The 24937-nt window shown below is 43.7% G+C and overlaps 2 protein-coding genes across 3 annotated transcripts; one reads left to right on the forward strand and one right to left on the reverse strand.

Annotated features, from left to right (window-relative positions):
* Positions 1-1643: 1643 nt before the first annotated feature.
* Positions 1644-16818, reverse strand: lrfn5b (leucine rich repeat and fibronectin type III domain containing 5b). 2 transcript variants are annotated; one of them, XM_071478834.1, is made up of 8 exons: positions 16482-16818; positions 16256-16354; positions 15139-15364; positions 7167-8083; positions 6171-6345; positions 4721-5054; positions 3495-3795; positions 1644-3354 (listed from the first exon to the last, which is right to left on the reverse strand). In XM_071478834.1, exons 4-8 carry the CDS (start codon positions 8055-8057, stop codon positions 2659-2661), a joined length of 2397 nt encoding a protein of 798 aa, XP_071334935.1. In that variant the 5' UTR covers positions 8058-8083; positions 15139-15364; positions 16256-16354; positions 16482-16818; the 3' UTR covers positions 1644-2658. The 2 variants fall into 2 exon arrangements, with proteins under 2 accessions (XP_071334935.1, XP_071334936.1); XM_071478835.1 differs by lacking the exons at positions 15139-15364; positions 16256-16354; positions 16482-16818 and adding an exon at positions 13365-15128.
* A 140-nt stretch (positions 16819-16958) lies between these two features.
* Positions 16959-24873, forward strand: LOC139621885 (methylmalonate-semialdehyde/malonate-semialdehyde dehydrogenase [acylating], mitochondrial-like). Its single transcript, XM_071478836.1, has 12 exons — positions 16959-17145; positions 17477-17521; positions 18617-18691; positions 19154-19315; positions 19469-19547; positions 20573-20875; positions 21239-21360; positions 21639-21828; positions 21949-22130; positions 23026-23205; positions 23567-23665; positions 23781-24873. Exons 1-12 carry the CDS (start codon positions 17107-17109, stop codon positions 23883-23885), a joined length of 1581 nt encoding a protein of 526 aa, XP_071334937.1. The 5' UTR covers positions 16959-17106; the 3' UTR covers positions 23886-24873.
* Positions 24874-24937: the final 64 nt, after the last annotated feature.

Genomic DNA, 24937 nt, shown 5'->3' on the forward strand with positions numbered 1-24937 from the left:
TTCATCAAAATGCTTCTGACGATCACTCTGACTTTGGTGGCATCTGAGCAGCATATCAAATCAGGCCAGACTGAGGAGGGGGTGGCCAGTCTGATTGTGGAGGGCAGGTCAGAGTCAGAAAGACTGGCAGGTCCAGTTCTCAGGTGGGAAAGTGGGTTGGTGGTGGTGGTGGTGGTGGTGGAGGAGGGGGCGCATGCTGAGATTCTTGCAGCTGGGAGGAGTGAGTCAGCATGATGCAAGACAGTAGACTAGAGAGGATGGAGGAAGGGGGGAGCAGACAATGGTGAGGGGAGGAGGAGAGGCCAGGGAACACATTCTGTGGGTTTGGAGAGCGGGTCAGCCTCATGCAGCGTTGTGAAGGGGAGCGTGTGGTTCTGGTCTGGCCGCAGGGCTCACTCCGCTCTGCCCGCTGCCGGACCTCCAGCAGAAGTCTCACCCACATTCACCCCTCCGCTGCCCCCTCCTCCCCCTGTCGACCCCTTTCTGAAGGTGCACTGAATACCGAAGAGCCAGAGGCTGCCTGGCTGCCTCACAAAGGATGCTCTTTTCTGCGTCTCCTGCACTCCTCGTTCTGTTTCACTCGACATTCTCTCTTACTCTCTTACTCTCGGCTCTCTGTGCCCTCTTCCTCTCGTCTCTTTCTCTCGTCTCTGAGCTGTCTCGCTTTCTTCTCTGCACCTCTCGCTCCCTCTTTATTTCTTCATCCTCACCCCTGCCTCTCTGCCTCCCACCCTCCTCAGTGTATTTGTTTCACAAAACCTTCCATCTACTCCTCTCTGCTTCGCCTCCTCTCCTCCCCTCATTCTCTGTCTCTCTCTCTCTCTCTCTCCAGAAATGCATCTATTATTAACATACACCTCTGGCTCTCGCCAAAGACTACACCAAGGTTCAGGACCAGCTCCTCAGCATTTTAATCACCCAAAATGAGCAGGAAATAATGAATAAAAGTGCTCGAATCCAGCCTGTTTGGGTGACAGCGATTAATTTATATCTTGCATACTGTATGTGCAGCTCATCTTAACAGGTTTTCCCTGCATAATGTTGTATTTCTAGCCAATATGCTGTATCCCCTGAGGTTTCTTGCTGTGAGAAGCATACTAGTGCATGTATATAAAAATCAATCTGGCAGCATCTGACCATTGAAACACAGAGTCAAACACTGAATCAGAGCTCTTTTTCCAGCAGATAATGTATATCATGTCAGTCCTGCTGTCAGGGAGACATTACTGTAACTGTAGAATTAGCCATTCATGGGTTCCCACTGCAGAGATTGTGCAGGTTTCTGCAGTGGCTGCCGTCCGAGGGTGCAGGCGAGCGCGGAGATGCGCAAGCGAGAGGCATCCCCGGTGAGTAGCATGGCCTCTTTTCATCATCTGCTTCCAAACACCAGGACTCAGGGCAGGGATCTGTCAGAGGTCCACCACACGCAGAGAAAGTGGAGTTATGTTGCTGCAAGACTACTGCAAAAATTCATTACCACTTTGACTGGTGGAGCACATTGAACTGAGGGATGCAGCAATTGTTTTGTTCTGAAACAAGTTCACAGAGCAGAGAGTGCGTCCACTGCTACTGATGCTTTAGACAGTGGGAGAAAGTTGGGGGAATCCACAAGGCAAGCTGAAAATAAGATAAATCTGAGTATGTCCCTTTTATCACTGGTTTATTTATACTGGTAAACATCAAACAGAAACAACAGCAAAATCAAGAGCTGGCATCCTCCCATATGTGTGATTATCATTTCTCTTACATCGACAAGTTAATTTACAATGGTTGTCACCAGCGTGACATGATAACGTCAGTAAGTAAAAAATATGGAAATGAACCGTTCCTCTGGATCTCATCCACACGAAATATCAGATTACTTCCCGCACCTGTCATGCTGTTGGTGTTGATTCAATTGTCGCTCAAATCAGTCATGACAGGAATCCTATCAGAGTCGAGTCTTTATGTAATTATGTGATAAAAATGTATCGATTCAAACTAGAGGGCAGTATAGGCTGAGTCGACTTGTGCCACAAATATGCTGCATTGTGCTGTGTCTGGGAGTGTGAGGTGCTGAGAAGATGGAGCGCTGTCTGTCTACTACATTCTGTCCCAACCCCTCTGGGAGGTAAAGCACATTCGTAATCTCTCCAAACCACCGCCAAGGTAATTAAGACATGTCACCGTCTGTGTGTAGAGCTGGAGACAAGAATCATGTTCAAAGTCTACAGGGATTGTATCACTTTAACTAACAGGTGATGAGACTTCGAGTATAATAACCCTATCCCCTGCATTTTTCTTTCTTTGTTATAATACAGTATGTCCAGGTTACTGCATTCAATACCACATAAACACTTATGGTTGTGCTGAGATATACAGTATCTCACACAACTAAACATTTTTGTACATGAAGTTGTTTTATACATTGTTGTGCCTTTCATCAAACTTTGATCAAACGTCGTTATAAAGAGGACTTTTGATAGGTTATAAGGTAGAAAACAAATGTGAAACGTTTCCCACAACCCTGTACGCCTGCCTTGCTCCCAAATATATGAGAGAAACTCACAGGTCCCTCAGTAGAGAGCACAAAAGTTCAAAACAAGGCATAAAATCCATGTCTCCCCAACAACAAATCCAGTCCAAGAAAACAAGAGAATGCAGGTCATTAACTCCAAATCATAAAGTGCTCTCCAGAAGCCACTCGGACTTGGAGAGCTTGTCCCTTGCCCGGTGAATGTTTGTTGTGCTCTCGAGTTGCGGCAGCTCTCCGCTCATCGACAGGCTGCGTTTGGAGCGCAGACTGGCCCCAGTTTTGGGGTAGGCCACATAGCAGCGCTCCGTATAAGAGTCTACATTAAGGGAGTGCCTGCGGTTCACCCTCACTCCCCCTGCAGGCACAGTCATGTAATGTCGGGGGGCCTGTTGGGGTCGCGGACCCCTGGGAACAGCAGTCCATTTGGTGGGTTGGCCAGGGACAGCCAGAGTGACAGCGGTGGCCATTTTAACCTCTGATGAGTTATTGCGGTTCATGTTATCGAGCTCGACATCTGCCTGAGCTTCAGCTCGGCGAGACTCTGAGGGTTTTGGTGGCGCACTGGAACGTTTGGGCCTTGGAGCACCTGGGGAGGCCGGGTGCCAGCTGTGGCTGGCAGCAGAGGTAGAGACAGTGCAGTCAGGAACAGAGGGTTTGGTGGTGGCTACAACAACTGGTGGTCGCTGCTTGGCTGGCTCCGGGGGTGGCAGGGCAACTCTGAGGCAGTCCTTTTCGTTCTTTTCTTGACGAAGACCCTGTTTGGAGAGGGACTTGGGAATCCCACAGCCTTGTAGCTGTCCATCACTGCTCAGTGAGCGAATATCCCCCATCTCCAGAGCCTAACATGCCATTAAACAAGCATGGGAGGAGAGAGAGAGAGAGGGGCGTGAAAGCAATTCTTTTAGAAACCTCTGCTTCAATATCAACAAAGATAATGAACAGGAAAAGAGCAAAAAAGAAGGAATCATGTCAAACTGACCTTATCTGCATCTCCCTGGTTACACACCCGGTAGCGCACAATGAGGAAGATAATAAAAGCAAGAACTGAGGCCACAATAATCCCTCCAATGATAACCACAATGGTGCCGCCAAGAAACTGGGACTGCATGAAATGGCATCTCAGGTACTGCGGCTCTGTGGTGAAGTGGACACAGCCTATCACCCTGGTGGCAGTCAGCGAGGTCACCTGGTCATCATAGATGGCCAGCACACAAAGGTCGTAGTGCGTTCCAGCCGCCAGGTTGTTTACCAGGATGGCCTTACTGGTTGGTGGTATCATTCTGTAAAAAGAAAAAAAAAAGCTTTGTGACTTGTGACACAGATAAGAGAGGGTTAAATGAAAGGAGACAGAAGCAAATCAGATTATCCATCTTATTGTTTTGTAGGGATAAAATGACATGACAATGATTTATCTCTCAGGGGGCTATTTAAGATCTGTCTTGGCATAATCTTTCTGCAATATTTGATTTATTCTTAAAGCATTAGTACTGATAAAAGGTTGCATTCAGTAGCTGGGGATGCAGGATGCCTCTGTTTGCTAACAACATCAGGATTACAGACTCAACCCCCTGATGTCTTCTGAATTTGGTAGCCGCTGCCAAATCTGTTGTTGACTTCGAAGTTCATCCGGAAAAAAGGGCATCTGTGCTATGATCATATTGCATCACAGTGATTAGCACTAAATATGAAGTGAAAGAGGGCAGAGATGAAAGAACGCTGTGTACGTCAGCTTCTCAAATCATGGGTATGTGTGAAGCCTCGGATTCTTTTGTAAAACACTGGCTTGACTACTCTTTCATCTTCCTATCAGTCTGCAGCTTAGCGCTGACATTCTGTTTTGATTTTGTTGATTAAGCATTATCAAGGTTTTGCACATAGTAAATGGCACACTCTGCCGAGGGGGAGGGGGTTATGAGTCGAAGAATGAGAAGTCAGATACAGTGCATTAGTCTGTCTTCCTGATAGGATTAATAGACACCACAAATAATCTTGTCGACAGCCAGGTCCAGTTCTTAATGACTAAATATCCAAAGGGATTTAAGCATTCAAAGAAGACTATGAAGGTAAAACAAGGGTCATGGGATTGGATTAAGATTCAAATCATCTTAAGTTTATTTGCATACATTCAGGTTCAAATTCAAAGTTTGTTTATTAGATTAAATTGTGTTATTTGTCCAGTATCCAGATGATGTAATATCTGCTTACCTGTACACCAGTGAATCATCATATGTCCCATTATATTGGATCTGGAACATGCGGATTCCAGGAATACTCCTCTGGAAGTTAAACTTGACCAGGGCTGAGGTGGACGTGGCCTCAGCAATTACTACTTTCTTCTCCTGGCTCGTCTTGGCATTCCCCAGAGGCACCCCTCCCGCCTCTGCCCCTGTCTTGGTCACTGTGGCGATATCTGATGACCCAGGGTCAGGCTCCTGCTCTGAAACTGTGTTGTTGGTGATATGCGGGAGCTTAGTGATGACCAGATCCACCATCTGCTGGGCCTCGCCAGCCGGGTTGGAGGCCACGCAGGTGAAAGAGCCTGGAGCACAAACTAATTAGATTAGCGTTCTCCCTGCTATTTACTGTGAGTATGCACAAGCATTAAAAATAAAATAAAAATATATCCAATAAAAGTCAAACATATTTAAAGGAATAGTCCCACATTTTGGAAAATACCTAATTGCTTTCCCACTGAGATTTAGCTGAGATTATTTTTCTAATATACTGTAAAAGTGTGTTCAAACAGAGAGCACAGTGACGTTTTAACTTAACACAGAATTTAACTGCTGGGTTGTTTGCGTTTATTTGCTCTAAACAGGCAATGGACCAACTGTTAGCTGTAAGATAGCTAGCAAAGAACACAACCCTGTCCGTGGAAGTGTCTCCTTGTGTGTTCACCTTAGCCTCTGACTGAACTCAAAACTCACCAGAAACTTCTCTCTGTTATTCCCCTCCAGTCTCCCACCTTTTTCTGAATCATATTCATACAGCCCCAGGACGAGCGCAAATTTGAACTCAAACAGATACATTTTCAACTCACACAGATATATCTTTGCATCAATTTACATTACCCTCGGAGAAGTCTAAATGTGTCTTTCCATTGACTTTGTATGTTTTTGCTATGCCTCTAACTAATTTGTTATCTTATCTTAGCATAAAGATCAGAAAGAGAGGGAAACAGTGAGGCTGACTTTGTCCAAAAGTAACAAACTCTGCCTACCAGCATCTAATAATCTCTAATTACCATGTTATGACAATGCTGTGGCTCATTTGTTTAATTCATACAAAAACTGAGGAGCAGGATCCAGCTACATATTTTAACTACAGACTTTCTTATCACTAAATTTTGAAAAGAAAGCAAATAAGTGTATTTTATAAAATGTCATACAGTTTCTTCTAGGTGGATGTTTTTCAAGAATAACCATCGACTACGATTTAACCACTAAATCATGAAGGTTTGTCATCAAGATGAAAAAGTCACTTTTCATTTCCTTGCGACTTTGATCATTGTGCAAGCCAGCACTCTTGCACACTCTAACCTTTATCACCTGGTGCAGACAAATGCTTCAGTTCTATAGGCCTCTGCGCACACAAGCAAACAACTAATTTTGTTCAGTCAACAGCACATTCACAGCTACCAGGGGTGTAAACAGACCGGAGTCCTTGACAGTGCTGATGAGGATGTCCAGCGTGCCGTCTGTGTGGACCATGGCCCTGGAGGAATTGGACATAAGGCGTCCGTCAGGGGCAATCCAGTGGATAATGGGGTCGGGGTCGCCCCTGGCCTTACAACGCAGAGTCACACTCTGACCCTCCAGAGCTCGCAGCTCCTGAGGCAGAGGGAGGCAACGCAGTTAGCGGGAGGATTTCAACATATGTTAAAAACACACACACACACACACACACACACACACACACACACACACACACACACACACACACACACATGATTAGACAGTGCACTACATCCTAAACTGAAAAAACACTTTGAACAGTAATTCTTTGTACATTACCAAGACAGAATAATATAACTGAATAACTGACATATTAATGTCTTTATTGATGATGTGATTGTGGAGTTAGCATGATTATGAAGGCAAGATTATCAATATGACAGTACATTTTAATGTGTATGAGTCCAAGCCCAGGATCATTTTATCTGCAATTATGCATAAACGTTCTGTTGAATGTAAATGAGATGATATAGCTATTATTATTTGGCAAGGATTTGATCAGATAATTTTGTTTGGAGGTATGAATCAAGGGCTAAATCGCTGTAAACTTTCGCTGTGTAATAAGACTTTCTCCACGGATTCATCATAAACCTGCAAACAGCTTTATTAAAATGATAACTGAAAATCCTGCTAAAGAACTTCTCTAAAAAAAACTCTCCACAGGCCACAGTCTGATTACATTTTTTGAGTAAGTCCTAGATATTTTACAATACTCAGTTAGCTGTGTGGTCCAGATGAGTCCCACAAGTCTTGTAAGACTCCTCTGTCTTGTAAAGCTAATATTTAGTGTGACAGTCAAAGAAAGCACAAAGTGCCATCTTGGATTAACTGAGGCAGAATCCAATGTCTGGCTCTGGGAGTGTAACAGTAGTGAGTGTTATGTCTTAACAGTGCACACTTCAATTGAGGATTTATACCTGAGAGTGCCTGGTGATGAGAGGAGGCTCACACAGGAACTCTTCCTCTGAAACAGTCCAGAAATAACGTCCGGCAAGGTGTTGCGGTGAAGCACAGGTCTCCAGATCATCCTCCCTCCGCAACCTCCGCAGCCAGAGCAGCTCACAGTTACACCTCAGAGGGTTCCCTCCAAAGCTCAATGCGAACGACGAAGGTCCCATTATCCCAGAGGTGGCCAGGACCCCTGCTCTTTGGAAAATAGGGTCAGGAGGAAGCTTCTGGAGCTTGTTAGAGGTCACATCGAGTCTTTTGAGCTTCTGCAGCCCAGAGAAGGTGCCCTCTGGGATGTAGCTGAGCATGTTGTGGTCCAAATTAAGGGTGTGGAGATTGGACATCCTCTGAATGGCCACCCATGGGGCACTTTCCAAGTTGTTGTAGGATAAGTCCAGCTCTTCCAGCGCTGTGAGGTCATTGAAGGCCCCAATGTGGATGTGGGTGAGCTGGTTGTTGTTGAGGATGAGGTGGTGCAGCTTGGACATGCCGCTGAAGGTATCGTTGGTGATGCGGGTTAGCCGGTTGCTGTCGAGGTGAAGCGCTCGTAGGTTCTCCAGGTCTTTGAAGGCATGAGGCGCGATAGTGCCTATAGTGTTGCGAGAGAGGGTCAGATCTACCAGCTTAGTCATGTTAGCAAAGTCTTTGCGTTTGATGCTGGTCACAAAGTTATCTCCAAGACGCATCTCCACCGTGTGCCTGTCGATGTTTGGCGGCACGAACAGCAGCCCCTTTTTGTCGCACAACGTCGCCAGATTGGGATTGAGCATCTGGCAGACACAGCGTTTGGGGCAGATTTGAACTTTGTGGGCCTTCACAGCCACACCGAGAACAATCAGATAAACCAGGAGAGACTCCATTTGGCTTCTCAGTCAAGTTAATACACCTAAAAAAAGATCAAAGCAAAGAGAGACAAGGGAAAACTATTTATAAAACAGTTAAAGAACACAAAGCATGACATCTGCGACTGTTATTTGTATCAGCTTTATCATCTCTAATTTCTGTAGCTGGATAATCACACATGCTCTGAAAAATCCCTCTTTAAAGAGGGAACTGGGGGATTCTGCTCTGTAATGTTGAAGCTTTGCCACTAGATTTGAAACACCACTACTGCCAGCACACAGCTAAGATTTACTGAGTCCAAATTCTGAGCAGGAAGCTAAGCGACTGAATTCCTGAACCAACAATAAACGCTGTGCAATTAGACATGAAACTAATTAGTCACCTGCAGACTTGAGAATGAAACATCCTCAGTAATCTTGTATGATTTTTGTGGCAGCTCTCCCTTTTAGCCCCTGCTCCCCTGCCCATACTTTTTTGATATGATAATGCCAATCCTTTTATGTTTGTGTACAGAAGGATGAAAGTCTAGACTGGCAGTGCAGGGCCTCATCAGAATTAGACTGATATCTCCCAGGATCATATCGCCAATAGGAAGGGATGATTGGGCCCAGTGCCTCGGTGAGGATGTGCTATGCCTTGCTATTGATTTTCTCTCTGCTCTCTCTGCTTCTACTCTTACTTATGACACAACTGAGATGGGGGATAAGGAGGGATCCATTTGATGAATCCTGAGACCTTGTCAGGGATATAACATGTCATAAAACTAAGAAAGTGAAGATCAGATCACAGCTCTTGCAGGTGCACCGCACAATGTCCCAGAGCAAGAGTGACATTAACTATGATTATATTTAGCACTGAAATTTAGTGTCATTTTGGTTGAACATGCAATATTCAGCCCTCTGGGTGTCCCATTACAGCACACAGAAAAGAATACCAATCCAATCAAACACGGAGAGCAAGATATCCAATCCCACAACTGTAGTAAAAATCCAAAGGCTAACCTTTAAATACTGAAGAGAATGGCTGATTTATGATTATAGCTTTCTGTGGTTTGCTGGTAATGCCTCCATTGTCGACGCTGGGTCTTGGAGAGTGCATAAAAATCTTGCCTCAGCAAAGAGCCTGCCAGCTGAGGACCTTCATGCTTCAAAAGCTTGTGTTGCACGGGAGCTGTGACACACAACTCACGGTGTAATAACCTTGACAGTCGGAATATGAGGAAAATATCAGAGTAAAGAAAACATAAGACCAACAAACAAATTGAAATGCTGCCATTTGGGGGCATGTTTCTAACATGGGAAGGGGAGTGAAGAGAGCAAAGGGAGTGTGGTGGCATCCGTTGAAAACAGCTGCATTTGGACAGGTGGGTAAAATGTATCACAGCCCAACAAGACGGCAAGAAAGAGGTTGTCTTAAAAAATGGGAGGAACTGGAGCAATGGGAGGAAAGATTTTATTGGGAGCATGCTGGGTGTGACATTTACATGAATACTGCTGATCATGCAGCAATGAATCAATGTCTTTTTCAGCCCATTTTTACAAGGAACAACGTTACCAAGTCACAGAGGAGGCTCATTCTGTGGAATATAATCTGAGTTGCAGCGGTGCAGAGATATGAGCTCATGAGAAATGAACTGTGGGGTCATTACTGAATGTTGCCATGACATTCCTTACAGATGGCAGATGACATCAGCAGCAAAGCAATGTGTAGAGGTTTCCAAGTACCTGTGAGGAAAGTTTCATGTGTGTATGTGTGCATGCATATCAGAGGATAGTTTGCAAAAGCTGAGGTGTAGGGAAGTGGGTTCACGGTGGTGTGCCAAGCACCTTCTGCTCTGACTCTGAGTGGCACGGCCTCTGGATGTGCAATGAGGCAGAGAGGACCTGCTACTTCCAGACTCGAATGGCGCTGAAGACGTGATATTGATTCACTCTGTGGAGATGGGGCTTTTTTTTTACCACTGAAAACTCAGTCAAACGTGAAGAGAATGGTTGCAATGGTAATCCCTACAAAATTTGTTCTGCGAGGACAAAAGGACAGCCCCTCGCTGCTGAGACGGGGCAGGAAATATCTCTTGCCGACTCCCTAATTTGCATTTAATTATGGGTGTTCCATGGAGATTTGCATAACAGGTTGCACTCATCAGGTACATGAACAAATAAGTAGATAATCAATCAATGCATTCATCAATCACGTACTTCATCTTTAAATGTCACACCCCCAGAAAATCATTATCCTCCAGGTTGGGTTGTTCATTATGGTGAGATGACTTGGGAGGGCCACAAATAAACAAGAAAACAGATAATCTACTGATGCATTAACTGTAATCTCCCTCTTAGTCAATCAAATGTTGGTTTACTACCTCTGAGCAGGTCTTTTTCACCCTGAGAGAACAGAACAGACTGACAGCACACACCCACACACACACACCAGTGGGTGGATTTGTGCATAATAGAGGTAGCTCACTACACAACAACCCCCAGCTATGGAGACAGACATTCATGCACAGCAGCAGCATTATACTGTAGGGAGAGGATATCTATGGTCTCCCTGGGGCAGCATTTGCCAAGAAAAGCTTTATGCAGCATACTGCATGCCAATCGGCCAGTGAGGTCACGGGGAATATGTTTTCAGATGGTCTAACTTATGCTGGAGCTCGTGTGAGAAAGCCTCTACAATCCATGTCTGGGCAGGGAATGAGCGAGAGCAGCCCTGCGCGAGGAAGTTAATGAGATGAAGTCTGCTCAGTATGCCTCCACGCAGGTCGACATGATGGCACATGGCAGCATCTCGGCAGCGTCTCACCTGGGTTACTCAGAGAAAGGCAGCCGGACGTGTGCTACTGCCAAAAATAAGCTCTGTTGTGTCAAGGAGGAAAACTGACGCTGCAACATGATGGTAAAACGGTATCGACAAAGCAGTGAAATAGGTCCCGCTTTATGAGACCAAATGGAGCTGCAGCATCTACTGAAGTGGATCATATTTTCACTGAGGTGGTAGAAATTCTGTTTCACCAGGTAAATGCTCGTGTAGCTCGCGCCCAAACATCCTGACCAAATATTGAAGCTGTTATGGACTCTCTAACTAACACATCTGTGTTTGTGAACGTGGGCATGTGCTGTGACACCCTTTTCCGACAGAGTCTGCCAATGTTAGAATGCGATAGCTCTTGGGTGACAGCCTTGATGCCATGGCAACACAGGAAACGTCAGTTTTTTGGTGAGATGTAATCAGTGGCTCATTTTCAGATCACCTAATAATATTAAGAACAAAGAGACCTCTCTAGAGGAAAGGGCCTCAACAATCGAGGTTGTGGGTGAGGACCACGGCAGAATCATTGTACCATTTATGACACAGTAGTAATGGGAAGAAAGGAGACTGTACACTCAGCTAATTTTGTGCTGGATTCAGGCTTTGGAGTGACTGAATCATTACCCTTTTTCCAGTGTTGCACGCAATAAAAACCTAAGTGACTTGATGAAGAACTCTGATGTTGGTGAAATTATTTTTCAGACAAGCTTGTGTGTGCATGTGTGTGTGTGTGTGTGTGTGTGTACATGTGTGCCAGGGGGATAGCATACTAAGCAGACACCACTGCATCAATAGAAGTGCTGTTCATCAGCATTTACAACTCCCCCTTGTAATTCCAAGTGTTTCCTTCACACAGTATCGCAAGAAATCCAGAGCTGTGCTGGATATCTCATGTCTGGAGTGCTAGTCCAACAACAAACAAACAAACAAAAATTAAAAAAAAAACAGTAAACACTCTTCACCTTTAGAGGCTGCTGTCTTTTCCTGAAGCAGGAGAGAAATCTAAATGCTGATCACTGGCTATGGATCTTAATTCTTGAACTGTGGTGACGAGCCCTGATGTGCGGGGCTTATGACCTGGGATTTTCTTCTGGAAAGATGAATGCAGAATCCTTGAACATCACCTCTGAATATCAATATGGCCTCTTCAAACGAATATTCTCCACAGTATGGGCCTGAAGGTCTGTAGATTTTCAAATCTGCCAATTGCCAAGTTCAATTTCAGGTACAGGAAGTGTGAGAAAAAGCAAAATCCCTGCCTCTATGCCTCTAACACAAGGGCCTTTTCATGTTACTGTCTGAATGAAGGGAAACAAGGACAGCCAAAATGAAATTCATGATCAGAGTACCTATTGGCTCATTTTCCCTCTTTCAAAGACTCTCATGTTTTCTACCTTGCACAGCAAGAAAATAGCTAAATAATGTATAATCTCTTCCCTCATTGTGTGGTGTCATCAAAAAGCAGCTCTATTACAGTTGGTACTCACATACACAACATGTGGACCAGGTGTGTGTGTGTGTGTGTGTGTGTGTGTGTGTGTGTGTGTGTGTTCATGTGAGTTAGAGAGCAGATGTTAAATAATCTGAGCGTTTCAGATCTTAATGAAAACATTTCTTCATCTTATTTTGAGGTGAGTAAAAATGTGGGTCAGTGGATGTGGAGCTGGTCTGCAGAACCACATATCACTCCTCTGCTATCAGTGAAAGGTAGCAGCACATGAGCTACATCACTGAGTGCATTAACACAGCAGTGAGAGCACACAGGAGCAGCAAAATGAGGCGTGAGCCTGATTTCACTGGTGTAGCAGTTACAATGGTGCCTCGGGCACTCATGAATAATGAGATATGTGATAACTAACACTCCACATAAGACAAGACCATTATAAGTCATCCTTTATACAAATCACTGGGATTCTATATTCACCTGTCTTCATCAGTCATCTGGCAACATGTTCCTCTACCCACACACTACACAACATTATCACTTGTGTTACTCAGGCTAATTTAGACTTTATCACACCTTAATGACCGGTGTGTAATTTGCATATCAGCCAGGGTTAACCACAGCATAGACCATCAGACAGCCTATCTCCCTGTGCTGATCAAAATGCACAATAAAACACAGACACATCTCACATCTGAAATCAATCTCATCCCGCACGTATCCGAGAGCGGGCTGAATAATGGGCACATTAGGCACGATTCTCAGTTTCACCTGTAGGAGAAAAAAAGCAGCACAGAATGCAGCCAAGTGGATACTAAAAATAAAATTGCAATCTGACGGCGTTCCTTGGCAAATGAGGAGATATTTGTTGACCTTGCGGTATACAGGTCCTGGGCTGGTGGGTTACAGCCACAACCCCTGCATGTCACAGGGGAAAATCTGAGCCCTTTCAGATGGGTCCTGGGAGAACTACTTCAAGTCAATATTGCGCCTCTTGAAAGACAGTTCCCCAAAAGAGTTCAGAGGCTGCGATTCACACCAATTGCAACCTATAAAATATTGAACTTACCTTGCACACGAAACATCAAGCCAAGTCAAAGGAGGATGGGTTGGAGCTTATTTCCTCCCGGAGGGGCTGAGGGCATAGTGAGAGCGGCTTGCCTGAAATGGGACCGACGGTGTCTCTCGGAGATAAATTCAGGTGTCCCGAAACACGCGTCTTGTCTCCTATAACATGTGACGGCCTGCGAAACCAGCGGTGCCCTTCAAGAAATCCATGAGCAGCAGATAAAGGACGATTCCTCCGCGATCCCCGCAAACCGGAGAAATGGAGCTCAGATTTCCCCGTTCGTGGAAAAAAAAAAAAAAAAAAAAAAAAAAAAAAAAATTGGAAAAAAAAAAGAAACAGTGGAAAACGCAGCCTGAAGGGTCCCGGTGTGGCTCTGAGGCTGCAGCTGTGCGGGATCGCCTCTGCTGCGCATCCGCCTGTGTGCACCTCCACAAGAGAAAACGCCTTTGTAGCGACAGGCTGCCTCAACATCTACAGCGCTGTGAGTGACTGGTGCTGCGCTGAGTCCAGCCAGATGTGCGTATCGCTTTCACGGGCTTTTGCTGGCGACGCAGGGCTCAGTGCGAGTTAATCCAGATTGACTGAAAGGTTGCTGCCATAATATATCCCCCCCTTCTGCCCCCGGACGACTGTCAACCACCGACCCGGCTCCGTTTCTGACCAGAGGTGCTGTGCTCGGAATGGTAATCTGTGCGCTCCGAGCTGCACAGAGACCATTTGTGTGCATAGACAGATGCAATGCCTCCCAGCCTATCTCACAGGCAGGCATCATAATTTATTCATGTAGATTGAACTCTACTGCACGAAAATGCAGTAGGCCTATAATGTTCTCTAAAAATTAAGTGGCATTAAAAAAGGATCCCAGAAATGTTGATCAGATTTAGACGTGAGATGAAAAATGAGTCATTATAGACCTAAACAAGACTCGAATTGAAAATCCATCCATTCCTTTAGATAAAACCTTTGCTGTACTGTACATCTGGTCTGGGTGAAGCCAAATATAGCAGCCTATAGCTGAATATTCCTGCATGTATTTCATAGATTATTGGCACGAAAGTGTTGAGTTGGCTGAAACTGAAAGCCCTGACTCCCAGTGGGTCTGTTTGGCACTCCACCCATCACTATCTGATGCAATGATCCTATGGCCTTTTGTGCAAGTTGGCATAGTAGTGTATGTGCATAAGTCCATTACAGTGCAGTGGCGCAGTAGTCCTCTTGGACTTGCACACTCTGTTTTGTTTTTTTTTTTAATTCCCAAGAACAGTGACCTATACTGCTCCTGTAGCCCCGCGGCACTTTGAAAATAGGTGTTCCTTGTCATCCAGAGAATTACCCTGAGGATTTCTATTCCAGATCAATAGCTCCATCCAGTTACAACACATCCACTTGAGATCAATGGGAATGGCCTAAATGCTTTACACATTCACTGTTATCCAGAACAAGATGTGTGTTTATCATACTGTGTGTCTGTGCTGTGTGCACAAAGTCACTGATACATGTATGATGAAATCTTTGTTGTTTCACTCTCTATGTGAGGTCACTCAGTAGTCAACAGGTTTTCCGTTTTTCATTTCAGAAGTGATTTTCAGACCGAACACATGCTGGCAACCTGCACAAAACCGTAGTACAAGAACTGGTATTACCAGCCACAACAACAACATACAAGCATGTTGCTGGTGGGATGTGTTAATGTCAAGGCCAGCATGTGACCCACTGTGAGTGTATCATCTGAGTCATCATGAGCTGACAGTTGGAGATATGAAATGACACTGACATGTCTTGGTTTCGACTGTGCTCCTTTACTGTGATTCAGGTTCGGCTCTCCCTCACCGACGCATGCCATCCAGGAACTCCTGGTAGGTGAGGCTGTCCGCCCGTTCACCTGTGCGGCTCTTTTTCTCCAGGAACAGGCCCATGCTGTCCCGCCGAGGGTCAGCGATGCTGCGACTCCACAGGGTCTCTGTGATTCCCAGCAGCTCGCGCACACAGGCAGAGATGACCTGCAGGGCACACAGCAGAGTTGAGTCCTTTGATAAAGTATATGTTTACAGTATCTAACCTTTATTTAATGAGGTAGTCCCACTGAGAGTGGCAGTGTCTATTCTTTCAAGGAGAGCTCACTGAGAGTTAGGCATCACGGGTGGAAAGGTTACAGGGTTATATTCCTAAAAACAAATGTATCAAAAGACTTACAGCCTGAACCAATATAAATTTTGACTCAACAAATCTCAGGAGCCTTCATTATCAGTTAACACTCACCATGAGTCTTTTTTGTTGTGTTCGTTTTGAAGTTTCTACAAAAAATTGAGCTGGAAGTATAAAGATGCTTTTAGTTAATTTACTTCTGACCTCAGGGAGAGATTAAAAATTGTTGCTTTAACTGTAAAGAGCGTATAGCATAGCTTTAATTAGATGTCCCACCGTTAAACAGAAAAGAGTAAAAGTGTACAATGGGATGTGCAACTGAGCTGGCACAGACTGTACACCAGTTTTCTGGTGTTTACAGTCCACTTACAGTTTATTTCTCTCTACTATAGGTTGGTCCTCCTATTGTTTGTTTCAATCAAGCTATTATTTTACCCTGTGGATAGTCATAATAAACAATGGTGGCCATGCCACAAGTTGTTACAGATGCTTGGTAATTTTACTTGGTGAATTATGATAATCATTTATCAAAATTTGAATCAATTAAGACAAATTCATCAAAAAAACAAAACAGTTGTTTCAGCACCAGATGGTGAGAGTAGGTTATATACAGTACAATCATTTTAACAGTATCATCCTTATCTTGGTGCTACTTGAACACTGTGAGCCTCCTGCTTTGATATGTAAACAAGCCTCCACCATCTCTTCTACACGTTAGATACAAAACTCCAGCTTCTTCTTAATACCTGCATGTCTTTAAAATCAGTGACTCCCAGTCTTGGCAAGTAGATACAGTTCACATAAATAAGTTTCCTTCCAGTGATGAGGTTGTCCATGAAACATGCCTGCGACAGACATGAATGTTATGATCAGAGATCTGAGAAGTGAAACGTTATGTAAGATGCCGACAGGCGTTTATCCGGCGTTTATAGTTCAGGTTATCCCTGTTTAGTCAGGTGAATGTTGACCTACTTTGTATTGTGGAAATCCTAAGGACTCAATCCATCTTGCAACATCATGACAAGTCCACTGTAGGAAACTCATGTTGCCTGTAAGCATGTTGCCATGGTAACTGTTACCCGCCATTGGGTGTAAATAAGCGTTTCCCTCACCAACCGACGCAAATTTTTAGTCCATTCGTAAACTCTAAACAAACAATGTTATGTCGGTGAGAAGTGTTAGTTCAGGCAAAATGACAAACTTTTGACACCGAAGTTCACCAAGAAGGGTTTTTAAAGCTCAAACAAGTACTGGAGACGACTCAAGCCGTTGTTTATAGGACCAGCCAATCAGCTTCCTGTAATTTAGGGCGGCAGGCATTCTGAGCCAAGTGATTGGCTTTTAAATCGGCTCGGTCCCGCCCACACTGAGCGGAAACAGCGAATGCCGCTCCACGCAGCTTTCACAGATGAACAAATCACCGACGCTGCTGCTCACCACCGCCATGCGCACCGGGATGTTGTGTAGATCGTATTAAAGCGCAGCGTTTAATCCCGCCGCTCTGTTCCCTGCTCGCTGAAGTTCCCTTTGCGCTCCTGGGTCTTGTGGGTCGGTTGAAGGGCTTCGAAGCAGGGAAAGGGAAACGTGAACCTCCACAATGGCAGCAATTCTCCTCCGGTCGCTGTTGAACAAGAAGGTAAAGCAAATGCATGCTCACCTTTTACAGAACAGTTGTTTTTTTGACGCTTTTGCTATTCAAAATAGCTAACAACCTGCGTTGCTAGCTAACAAAGTCGTTGCCCAACACACACGTTGCACACAGTCAACTCCTACTTTTTTTTTTGCAAGTATTTAATATTTATGCGGTATTGTAAGTTGGCCACGCAAGGGCAGGTGTTATTTGCATCATGTGAACAGCAGAGACAGGTCAGTGGGGCACTGAGGCTCGGCTGTTATTCATTAGACCTTGGACAATGAGTTCAATACGAATTAAAGTCGTCTAATGCTCTGGTGTTTTATTTCTGCAGGCCCCCATTCAGCTGGGTCGCATGTGTTACTCCTCCTCCTCCGTGGTAAGAGCTCACACTTTCATAACCCAGCGATGAATGCATGTTATGTCAGACTCTGTCAGGCCCAGAAACAAGGGGCGCAAAGCTACGGCCTGTACTCTTAAATCAGATACTAATCAATATTTGAGTTTTTAACAAATACACAAACACAAAGCCTGGTGACCAATATATGTACAATATTTTATTATTATTATTATTATTATTATTTTATTATTATTTTATTATTGTTCTTGTTTTCTTTTTGTTTTTTTAAATGTACATTCATTGTGGAAAATTGTGGATACATTGTGGAAAATGTATCTGACTGGAAATTACTCAATGAAGCAAACCACTCACAAAACCTACTCAAGAAACTACATTTAGACCTTCGAATAAGGATTTGGTTGAGGCTTAAATCTAAAAAAGGAGTATTTATTTTTAAAACTCAAGTTCCTAGTTGCGTTCCACACTCATTTTAACATGGAACCGGTTCTACGCCATTAAGAATCTGCATAGAAATGTCACATTGCACTCAGTGCACTTTGTACTCATTACAATGCAGACTCATTACCTGTGTCCAAATTCCATACTACTCACTAACTCATGGTCTTTTCAACGCAGTAGTACTTTCCTAGTATAATGCTTTGCAGTTAGTGTATAAGAAATCAGCATGCGGTGACACATCTGGCATCAGACATCAAACTGCAAAGCCGTGGCCAAAACCCCATAAAGAGAGAACAAAATCGTTTTTACAAATTATTAATACTTATTGGAGCTCTTTCATTTCCTGTCTACAGTACATAGTGTACATCAACAGCACACTCAAAAATCTAACTCTTTTATTAACAGTATGGATATTAGGGTTTTCACTGTCAATTATTTTCATTGTTGATTAATTAAGGCTTCGTCTAGAAATGTCTAATCAGGCAAACTTGAATTGAAAAATTTAAAAATGAACCAATAACACAGCTCAGTGTACAGATAGTAAAAGGATCTAACTTGAGTACTGTAGACTGTGACTGTATATGTTGTGGAGCTAGATAGATGTCCTCAGTGAACTTGGTCATGATGTAATCAAGCAGGGAAGGGATATAAACATATGCTTCTGTGATCCTTTAGCCCACCACCAAGCTGTTCATTGATGGCAAGTTTGTTGAGTCCAACACATCTGAATGGATTGACATTCACAACCCTGTAAGTATTCATAGATGAATGATACCCAGTCTTCACACAGGCTGCAGTAACAAGATCTCTACTAAAAGCTTGCTGCAAATAACCAGTGGAGCTTTGTAGTAGTAACTTGTGAACATTAGAGAGGAGAAAATAAGTCTTCATCTCCCGATTTCTTATAGCCTAATTTGTAAAGTGAGATAAATCTGAGCCCAGTCTCACATAGTTAGACATGTTTTCAATCTTCCAAAAGGCCTGCCCCGCTGGTGTGTAGTTTGTCAAGTATAAGCCTCTAGCAAGGCAGTGATGGGTGACTACAGCATGCAAAGCCCGCCATCTACTTTCATCACATAAAATTTCAAAACTGTAGAGATAGAAAACAAACATTTTGTTATTGATGCATTAATGTACATGCTGCAATAACAAGTAATGACTCCTTCCTGCTCTCAGTCAACTTGCCTGTATTGACTGTCTCCTGCTCCTCAGGCCACTAATGAGGTGGTGGGACGTGTTCCCAAAGCAACGCAGGAGGAGATGCTGGCCGCTGCAGACTCCTGTTCCAGAGCCTTCCAGTCCTGGTCTGAGACCTCCATCCTCAGCAGGCAGCAGATCTTCCTGCGCTACCAGCAGCTCATCAAGGACAACATCGTAAGAACATTTGTCACTCACTCGTGTGATTCTGTCATCAAATGACGGTTTGCTGAATATTTCTACAGTGTTTCCATTTTAGGGTAACAAACTGGAGAACAAGGAAAAGTTTGCATATGTTTTACTCCTTAATTGTTTTTCGTACTATTTCAGAAAGAACTGGCTAAAGTGATCACCTTGGAGCAGGGCAAAACTCTTGCTGATGCAGAAGGAGATGTATTTAGAGGACTGCGTAAGTAATGCATTGACTTAATCTCTAGCTACGTTATTGGGTTTTGATGTCCTGATGAGACTGAGTGCTTGTTGTCTTTTATATCAGTGTCTCCTGAGGAATGGTCCTTAGCTCTGGAAACCCTTGACACCAAGGTCAGGGTTAAAGTTTGATACTAAGTAGCTGCAGGGGTCTATTATTTGTGTGTAACTATACACCCTGCAAAAGTGACTTTCACTTTTAACTTAATAATGGGACCAAAGTGCTTAGATGCTTAACCTGCTTTTCGTGACACTTTTCACACAGTCTTTAGTTATAACACAACAAAGGTTGAGGTAACAGCATTCCTGCAGCATTACATTGTTCAATCCTGATATTGAAGTGTGCCTAGCTTGTTAATTTTATTGCTATTCTGTAAAGTACTTTACGGGCCCTGCTTTTAGTTGCATGCTGTTTAAAGATAATTATGCTGCTCCCACATTGTAGTTCACTTTGGCAGTCTTGCATCAACAAGAATCAAGTTGAGAAATTAAAAGAGCCATGTGCACTTGCAAATAAAGGACAATATATTTTGGTTATTACAAGATGGAGCTGCCAAAATATTTTTGTGCTTGGTACAGCTCCCAGTTTTGGGGATGCTCAAATTATTCTGGCATGTTAGCTTTAAACTTATCAGCTTAAAGCCAGGCTACATCTGCAGGTGTGCTGCCAGCATTTCAGATTTCCCACAGTACTGGGACCAATGGTGCTTGAAGTTTTCGCAAGTTCTATTACAGTTTTTTTTTTTTTTTTTTTTTTTTCTCCACGGGGACAAGAAATCAATTAAGTTCGTTTTTTATTAGATAAGAGAACAAAGTACAAACTGAGTAATGTATTTTCATGGTGGCATTAAATCATCTTGTCATCTTGAATAACTTGTATTTCCATTACACTTGTTCAGAGACATATCCATTAGTTTTTCTGTGCATCTCATATCTCAGATCTGTTTATCTTTGCGTTGTTTTCTATTGGTTGACTTCAGCCTTTCTTTCTTTTTTCAACCCCAGAGGTGGTTGAGCACGCCTGCAGCATTACATCACTCATGCTGGGGGAAACCTTACCCTCCATCACCAAGGACATGGACACTTACACCTACCGCCTGCCCATCGGAGTGTGTGCTGGCATTGCCCCTTTTAACTTCCCCGCCATGATTCCTCTGTGGATGTTTCCTATTGGCATGGTGTGTGGCAACACCTACCTGATGAAGCCCTCTGAGCGGGTCCCAGGATGCACCATGCTCCTGGCCAAAATGCTTCAGGATGCCGGGGCACCAGATGGTACAATCAACATCATCCACGGCCAGCATGCAGGTGAGTGAGTGAGTGAGTGAGTGAGTGAGTGAGTGAGTGAGTGAGTGAGTGAGTGAGTGAGTGAGTGAGTGAGTGAGTGAGTCTATCCCTCTGCTCATTCAGAAACACACAATCTCCGTGTGTGATAAACAATGCGGAGAGGTCCAAGGATGATTCAAACATTAATCATAGACCCACTGGCAGTATGTAAATGGGATATTTCCATAACATGTGCAGCCCATATCTGTAAGTAATTCACAAATGTTTGAAGGTGGATTTGAATCTCTGTGTCCGAGGCCTGTGTGTTCTTATGTCGTGCCTTACGGGTGCAGCACAGATGAAGAAGAGGAAGAGAGGATTCACTTTGTTTGTGTCTTTGTGTAGCGGTGAACTTCATCTGTGACCATCCAGCCATTAAAGCTATTAGCTTTGTGGGCTCCAACCAGGCTGGAGAGTACATCTACGAGCGGGGCTCCAAGAATGGCAAGAGAGTGCAGTCCAACATGGTACAGCACAACTCACAGTTCTCACTTCTACACACTAAATATACTGCTTCTACGTCTGGGAACTTGCTACTTCCATGATAACCCACATAATAAACATTGTTCCCCTTTGTTACAGACAGACGCATAAGGAGAATATTTACTATCACTGTTACTATGACAACAGCTGAGTGCTTTGCTGAGATTTGTAACATGTGATTAGCGCTGCGCTGCCTGCTTAATGTCCTACAGTCTACTGGAGAGAAACTGTACAGAGCTGTGTCCTACATTTTGCATTTTAGGGTGCCAAGAACCATGGTGTGGTGATGCCTGATGCCAACAAAGAGAACACTATCAACCAGCTTGTGGGTGCTGCCTTCGGAGCAGCTGGCCAGCGTTGTATGGCTCTCTCCACTGCTATTTTCGTAGGGGAGTCTCGGGAATGGCTCCCGGAGCTGGTGGAGCGCTCCAAGTCACTACGTGTAAATGCAGGTAATTTCATCAGTAACCAAAATGTCATTGCTTCCATTTTAGTATTAGTTCTCATGTATTTTCATTAAAAAAAACTGACCACTGGAAGGAAATTTTACATGTACAGTTTGTGTCCTGTAGGCGATCAGCCAGGCGCAGATGTGGGTCCCCTGATCTCCCCTGAAGCCAAGACCAGGGTGGAGTCTTTGATCCAGAGTGGTGTGGGAGAGGGAGCCAAGCTGCTGCTAGATGGGAGAAATGTCAACGTCAAAGGTTATGAAAATGGAAACTTTGTAGGACCCACCATCCTGGGCAATGTTACGGTGAGTGAGAGCTGAAGTTTGAGACAGAGGGGGCAATGTGGCGGCCGATGTTTTTCAATCACTAAAAAGTCTTAATAATAAAATGCACAGCCAATTTTTTTTCCCCCATTTTAACCTCCTTTCTTTTCTTTTCTTTTCCTTTTTTTTTTTTTTTTTTTTAACGAGAAAAATAAAATAAAACTGACCTTGCTTTTTAAAAGGAAACTCTGAGATATGTAGAACATTTTACCTTATCAAAAGAACAAAACTTTGCAATGGCTTATTTTCTGTGGACTTTTTGTAGTTGAAATAGTTATCGCAGACAAAATAACTCACAGGAACTATGAACTATGTTTAATATGTTTGACGGAAGCTCACTCTTATCTTAAATCATGTCAGCGTTATGTTCTTCCTCTATGTACTTAATGTGCTTAGCTGTTCTGTCGTGTAGTTGTCCACCTGCTGAGCCCAGGTTAGGACAGCTCCACAGCTCTCCGATATCCTGAGGAGATGAACGTTATTTCCCAGGTTAAGAAAGTTTGAAAATGCTTGTACTTTACTTTTTAAGCCTAAAAGTCCAACCATTCTGAGTTGGGAATTTCAGACTGATTTTCCAGCCTAGCACTGCATCTAGTATCTCTGCACCTATACAGTACTGACTAATAAAACTATCACCTAATAACATTTACCTTTCTCAGAGTGACATTTCCCCACTCATATTTCCTGTGAGTGTTGAGTGAGAGACATTGTGTTACTAAATGCACATTAAACACTTTTCCTTGTCTTTTCCAGGTATTTATATAACATCATAAACTTTGTGCTTGATGTGCTGTTAATGTGGCCGCTGAGATTTTGCTGTAGATGATGTAAAATGCTGGAGGAAACTCAGGTGTGATCATTCTGCTGTTCTTTCCAGCCGGACATGACCTGTTACAGAGAGGAGATCTTTGGACCGGTGCTTGTCGTTCTGGAGGCTGACAGTCTCGACGAAGCCATTTCTTTGATCAACGGAAACCCCTACGGCAACGGCACTGCCATCTTCACCACCAATGGAGCCACAGCACGCAAATTCACACATGAGGTGGACGTTGGCCAGGTGAGACACGCTTTTCCAAAGGGCTGAATAGGAGGACACTAGAGGGGCATAAGAAAAGGGCTCTTGGTCTATTGAAAGAATGGTTTTGAAACTGGGATGTAACTGGTCAGCTGTATTTCAGTCCTCAGTGAGTCACCTGTGTGGAATGAATTTTAACTCGGAAATCATTTATCAATGTCTACCTTGCATCTATTCTAGGAAATGCAGAGGACCATTTAGTATGTCTGTGTTAAGATGGAAATACAGGATATTAGCTTCCAAACATGCCTCTCCCAGTTTTCACAATACCATACTTTGATTTGTCTTGTATTTGTACTCCTGCAGTACTTATGTATGATTTCTTACTTGTGTGTTTGTACAGATTGGTGTGAACGTGCCCATCCCCGTCCCCCTCCCCATGTTCTCCTTCACTGGCTCTAGAGGTTCATTTAGAGGAGACACCAACTTCTATGGCAAGCAGGTAAATAACAAAAGCTAAACTGTGTCAAGTGCTAGATCATCAAAATACTACACATCAAAATGAAGACTTGGACAGGGGTGGCTAGCTGACGCAGCGGTTATCTCTTTATCACCAGGGCATCCAGTTTTATACTCAGATCAAGACGGTGACATCACAGTGGAAGGCTGAGGACGCCACCGTGACGAGCCCAGCTGTTACCATGCCAACAATGGGACGCTAAGCTAAATTGACAGTGCATCCATCATGACATTCACTGACTTCTCATATGCCTTAAGCCCAAGGGAATAGGTGGGGGGAGGGAGGTTACATGTCCTTTTTACTGTTGAGAAATAACACTGGGGATTATTGGTTGGTGATTGTTTGAAAATCCTGGACACTGTTGTTGCACAAACACACAACAATACAAACGACGCTGCATTTGGAGATGGAGGAGTTGGACATGGACTGATGCAATTAATGGTGCTGTGAGTCTCTTTATGGGTTTGTTGTATTTTTGTACCCATTTTCTCCTGTTTATATCCTGTACTGACTGGGTTGACGATGATTTAATCATGGTCAATTCATTTATGATCATTTTCATGATCCTTTGTGTGCTCTGGTATTACATTTAAAAAAAAAAAAAAAAAAAAAACATGAAGGAGAAATCAAAATGATCAGGGATTCTGCCACGGAGCAGTGACAGCCACTGTCTTCCTCCAGTATCCTCTGTGGTTCTGTAGCTTGTTCTGTGTGTCGGCACTGGGTAGATTCTTAAAGTAGATATAAATGGAACAAATGTTACATTACAACAAGGACACATCCACTCTGTTACTCCACTTAAACTGAAATAATGGTTGCTGCTCATGTCCTCCAGATGTAGATCCCACTGTATACTGTCCAGTGGTGGGATTAGTGTCTGTAGTCTGTGTCAAATAGTGGTTCACAGTTATACTACTATACTAAACTGTCCAGTAATATTTTTATTCTGGTCATGAATGATGTAGAAGCTGGATTGCAGTGTCTTACATGTCATGAAGTCCAAATTGTATTCTCAATAACCCATTATGAAGTTCCTGGGGTGAAACGGACTGAAGAGTATGTCATAGACATCTTTTCATCCAAAGTATTTAAGATACTTCAAACTTACCTCCTTAGGTCTTGAAGATTAGGAGATAAAAAGGTTATTCAAGTCTGTCGTTAACTGTTTGAATAAAGACACTGTAGTTTGACTCAACTGAATTCTGATTTTTTTGTGAACATGGTCGTCTGGGTTTGTTGCAATTTTATGCGCTG

This window comes from Trachinotus anak, unplaced genomic scaffold, assembly GCF_046630095.1.
Source record: "Trachinotus anak isolate AG129_WGS33_773 ecotype Australia unplaced genomic scaffold, CSIRO_AGI_Tana_v1 ptg000005l, whole genome shotgun sequence".
Classification (NCBI taxonomy): Eukaryota; Metazoa; Chordata; class Actinopteri; order Carangiformes; family Carangidae; genus Trachinotus; species Trachinotus anak.

Bases quoted from the DNA above. Each gene is read 5' to 3' on its own strand.
- lrfn5b (XM_071478834.1), bottom strand. From the start codon at position 8,057: ATGGAGTCTCTCCTGGTTTATCTGATTGTTCTCGGTGTGGCTGTGAAG. The intron at 3,796-4,720 runs GTAAGCAGATAT...TTCTTTTTACAG, and splicing joins GATGATTCACTGGTGTACAG to AATGATACCACCAACCAGTA. The intron at 3,355-3,494 runs GTCAGTTTGACA...ATGGCATGTTAG, and splicing joins ACCAGGGAGATGCAGATAAG to GCTCTGGAGATGGGGGATAT.
- LOC139621885 (XM_071478836.1), top strand. From the start codon at position 17,107: ATGGCAGCAATTCTCCTCCGGTCGCTGTTGAACAAGAAG. The intron at 19,548-20,572 runs GTAAGTAATGCA...TTTCAACCCCAG, and splicing joins AGATGTATTTAGAGGACTGC to AGGTGGTTGAGCACGCCTGC. The intron at 21,829-21,948 runs GTAATTTCATCA...TGTGTCCTGTAG, and splicing joins GTCACTACGTGTAAATGCAG to GCGATCAGCCAGGCGCAGAT.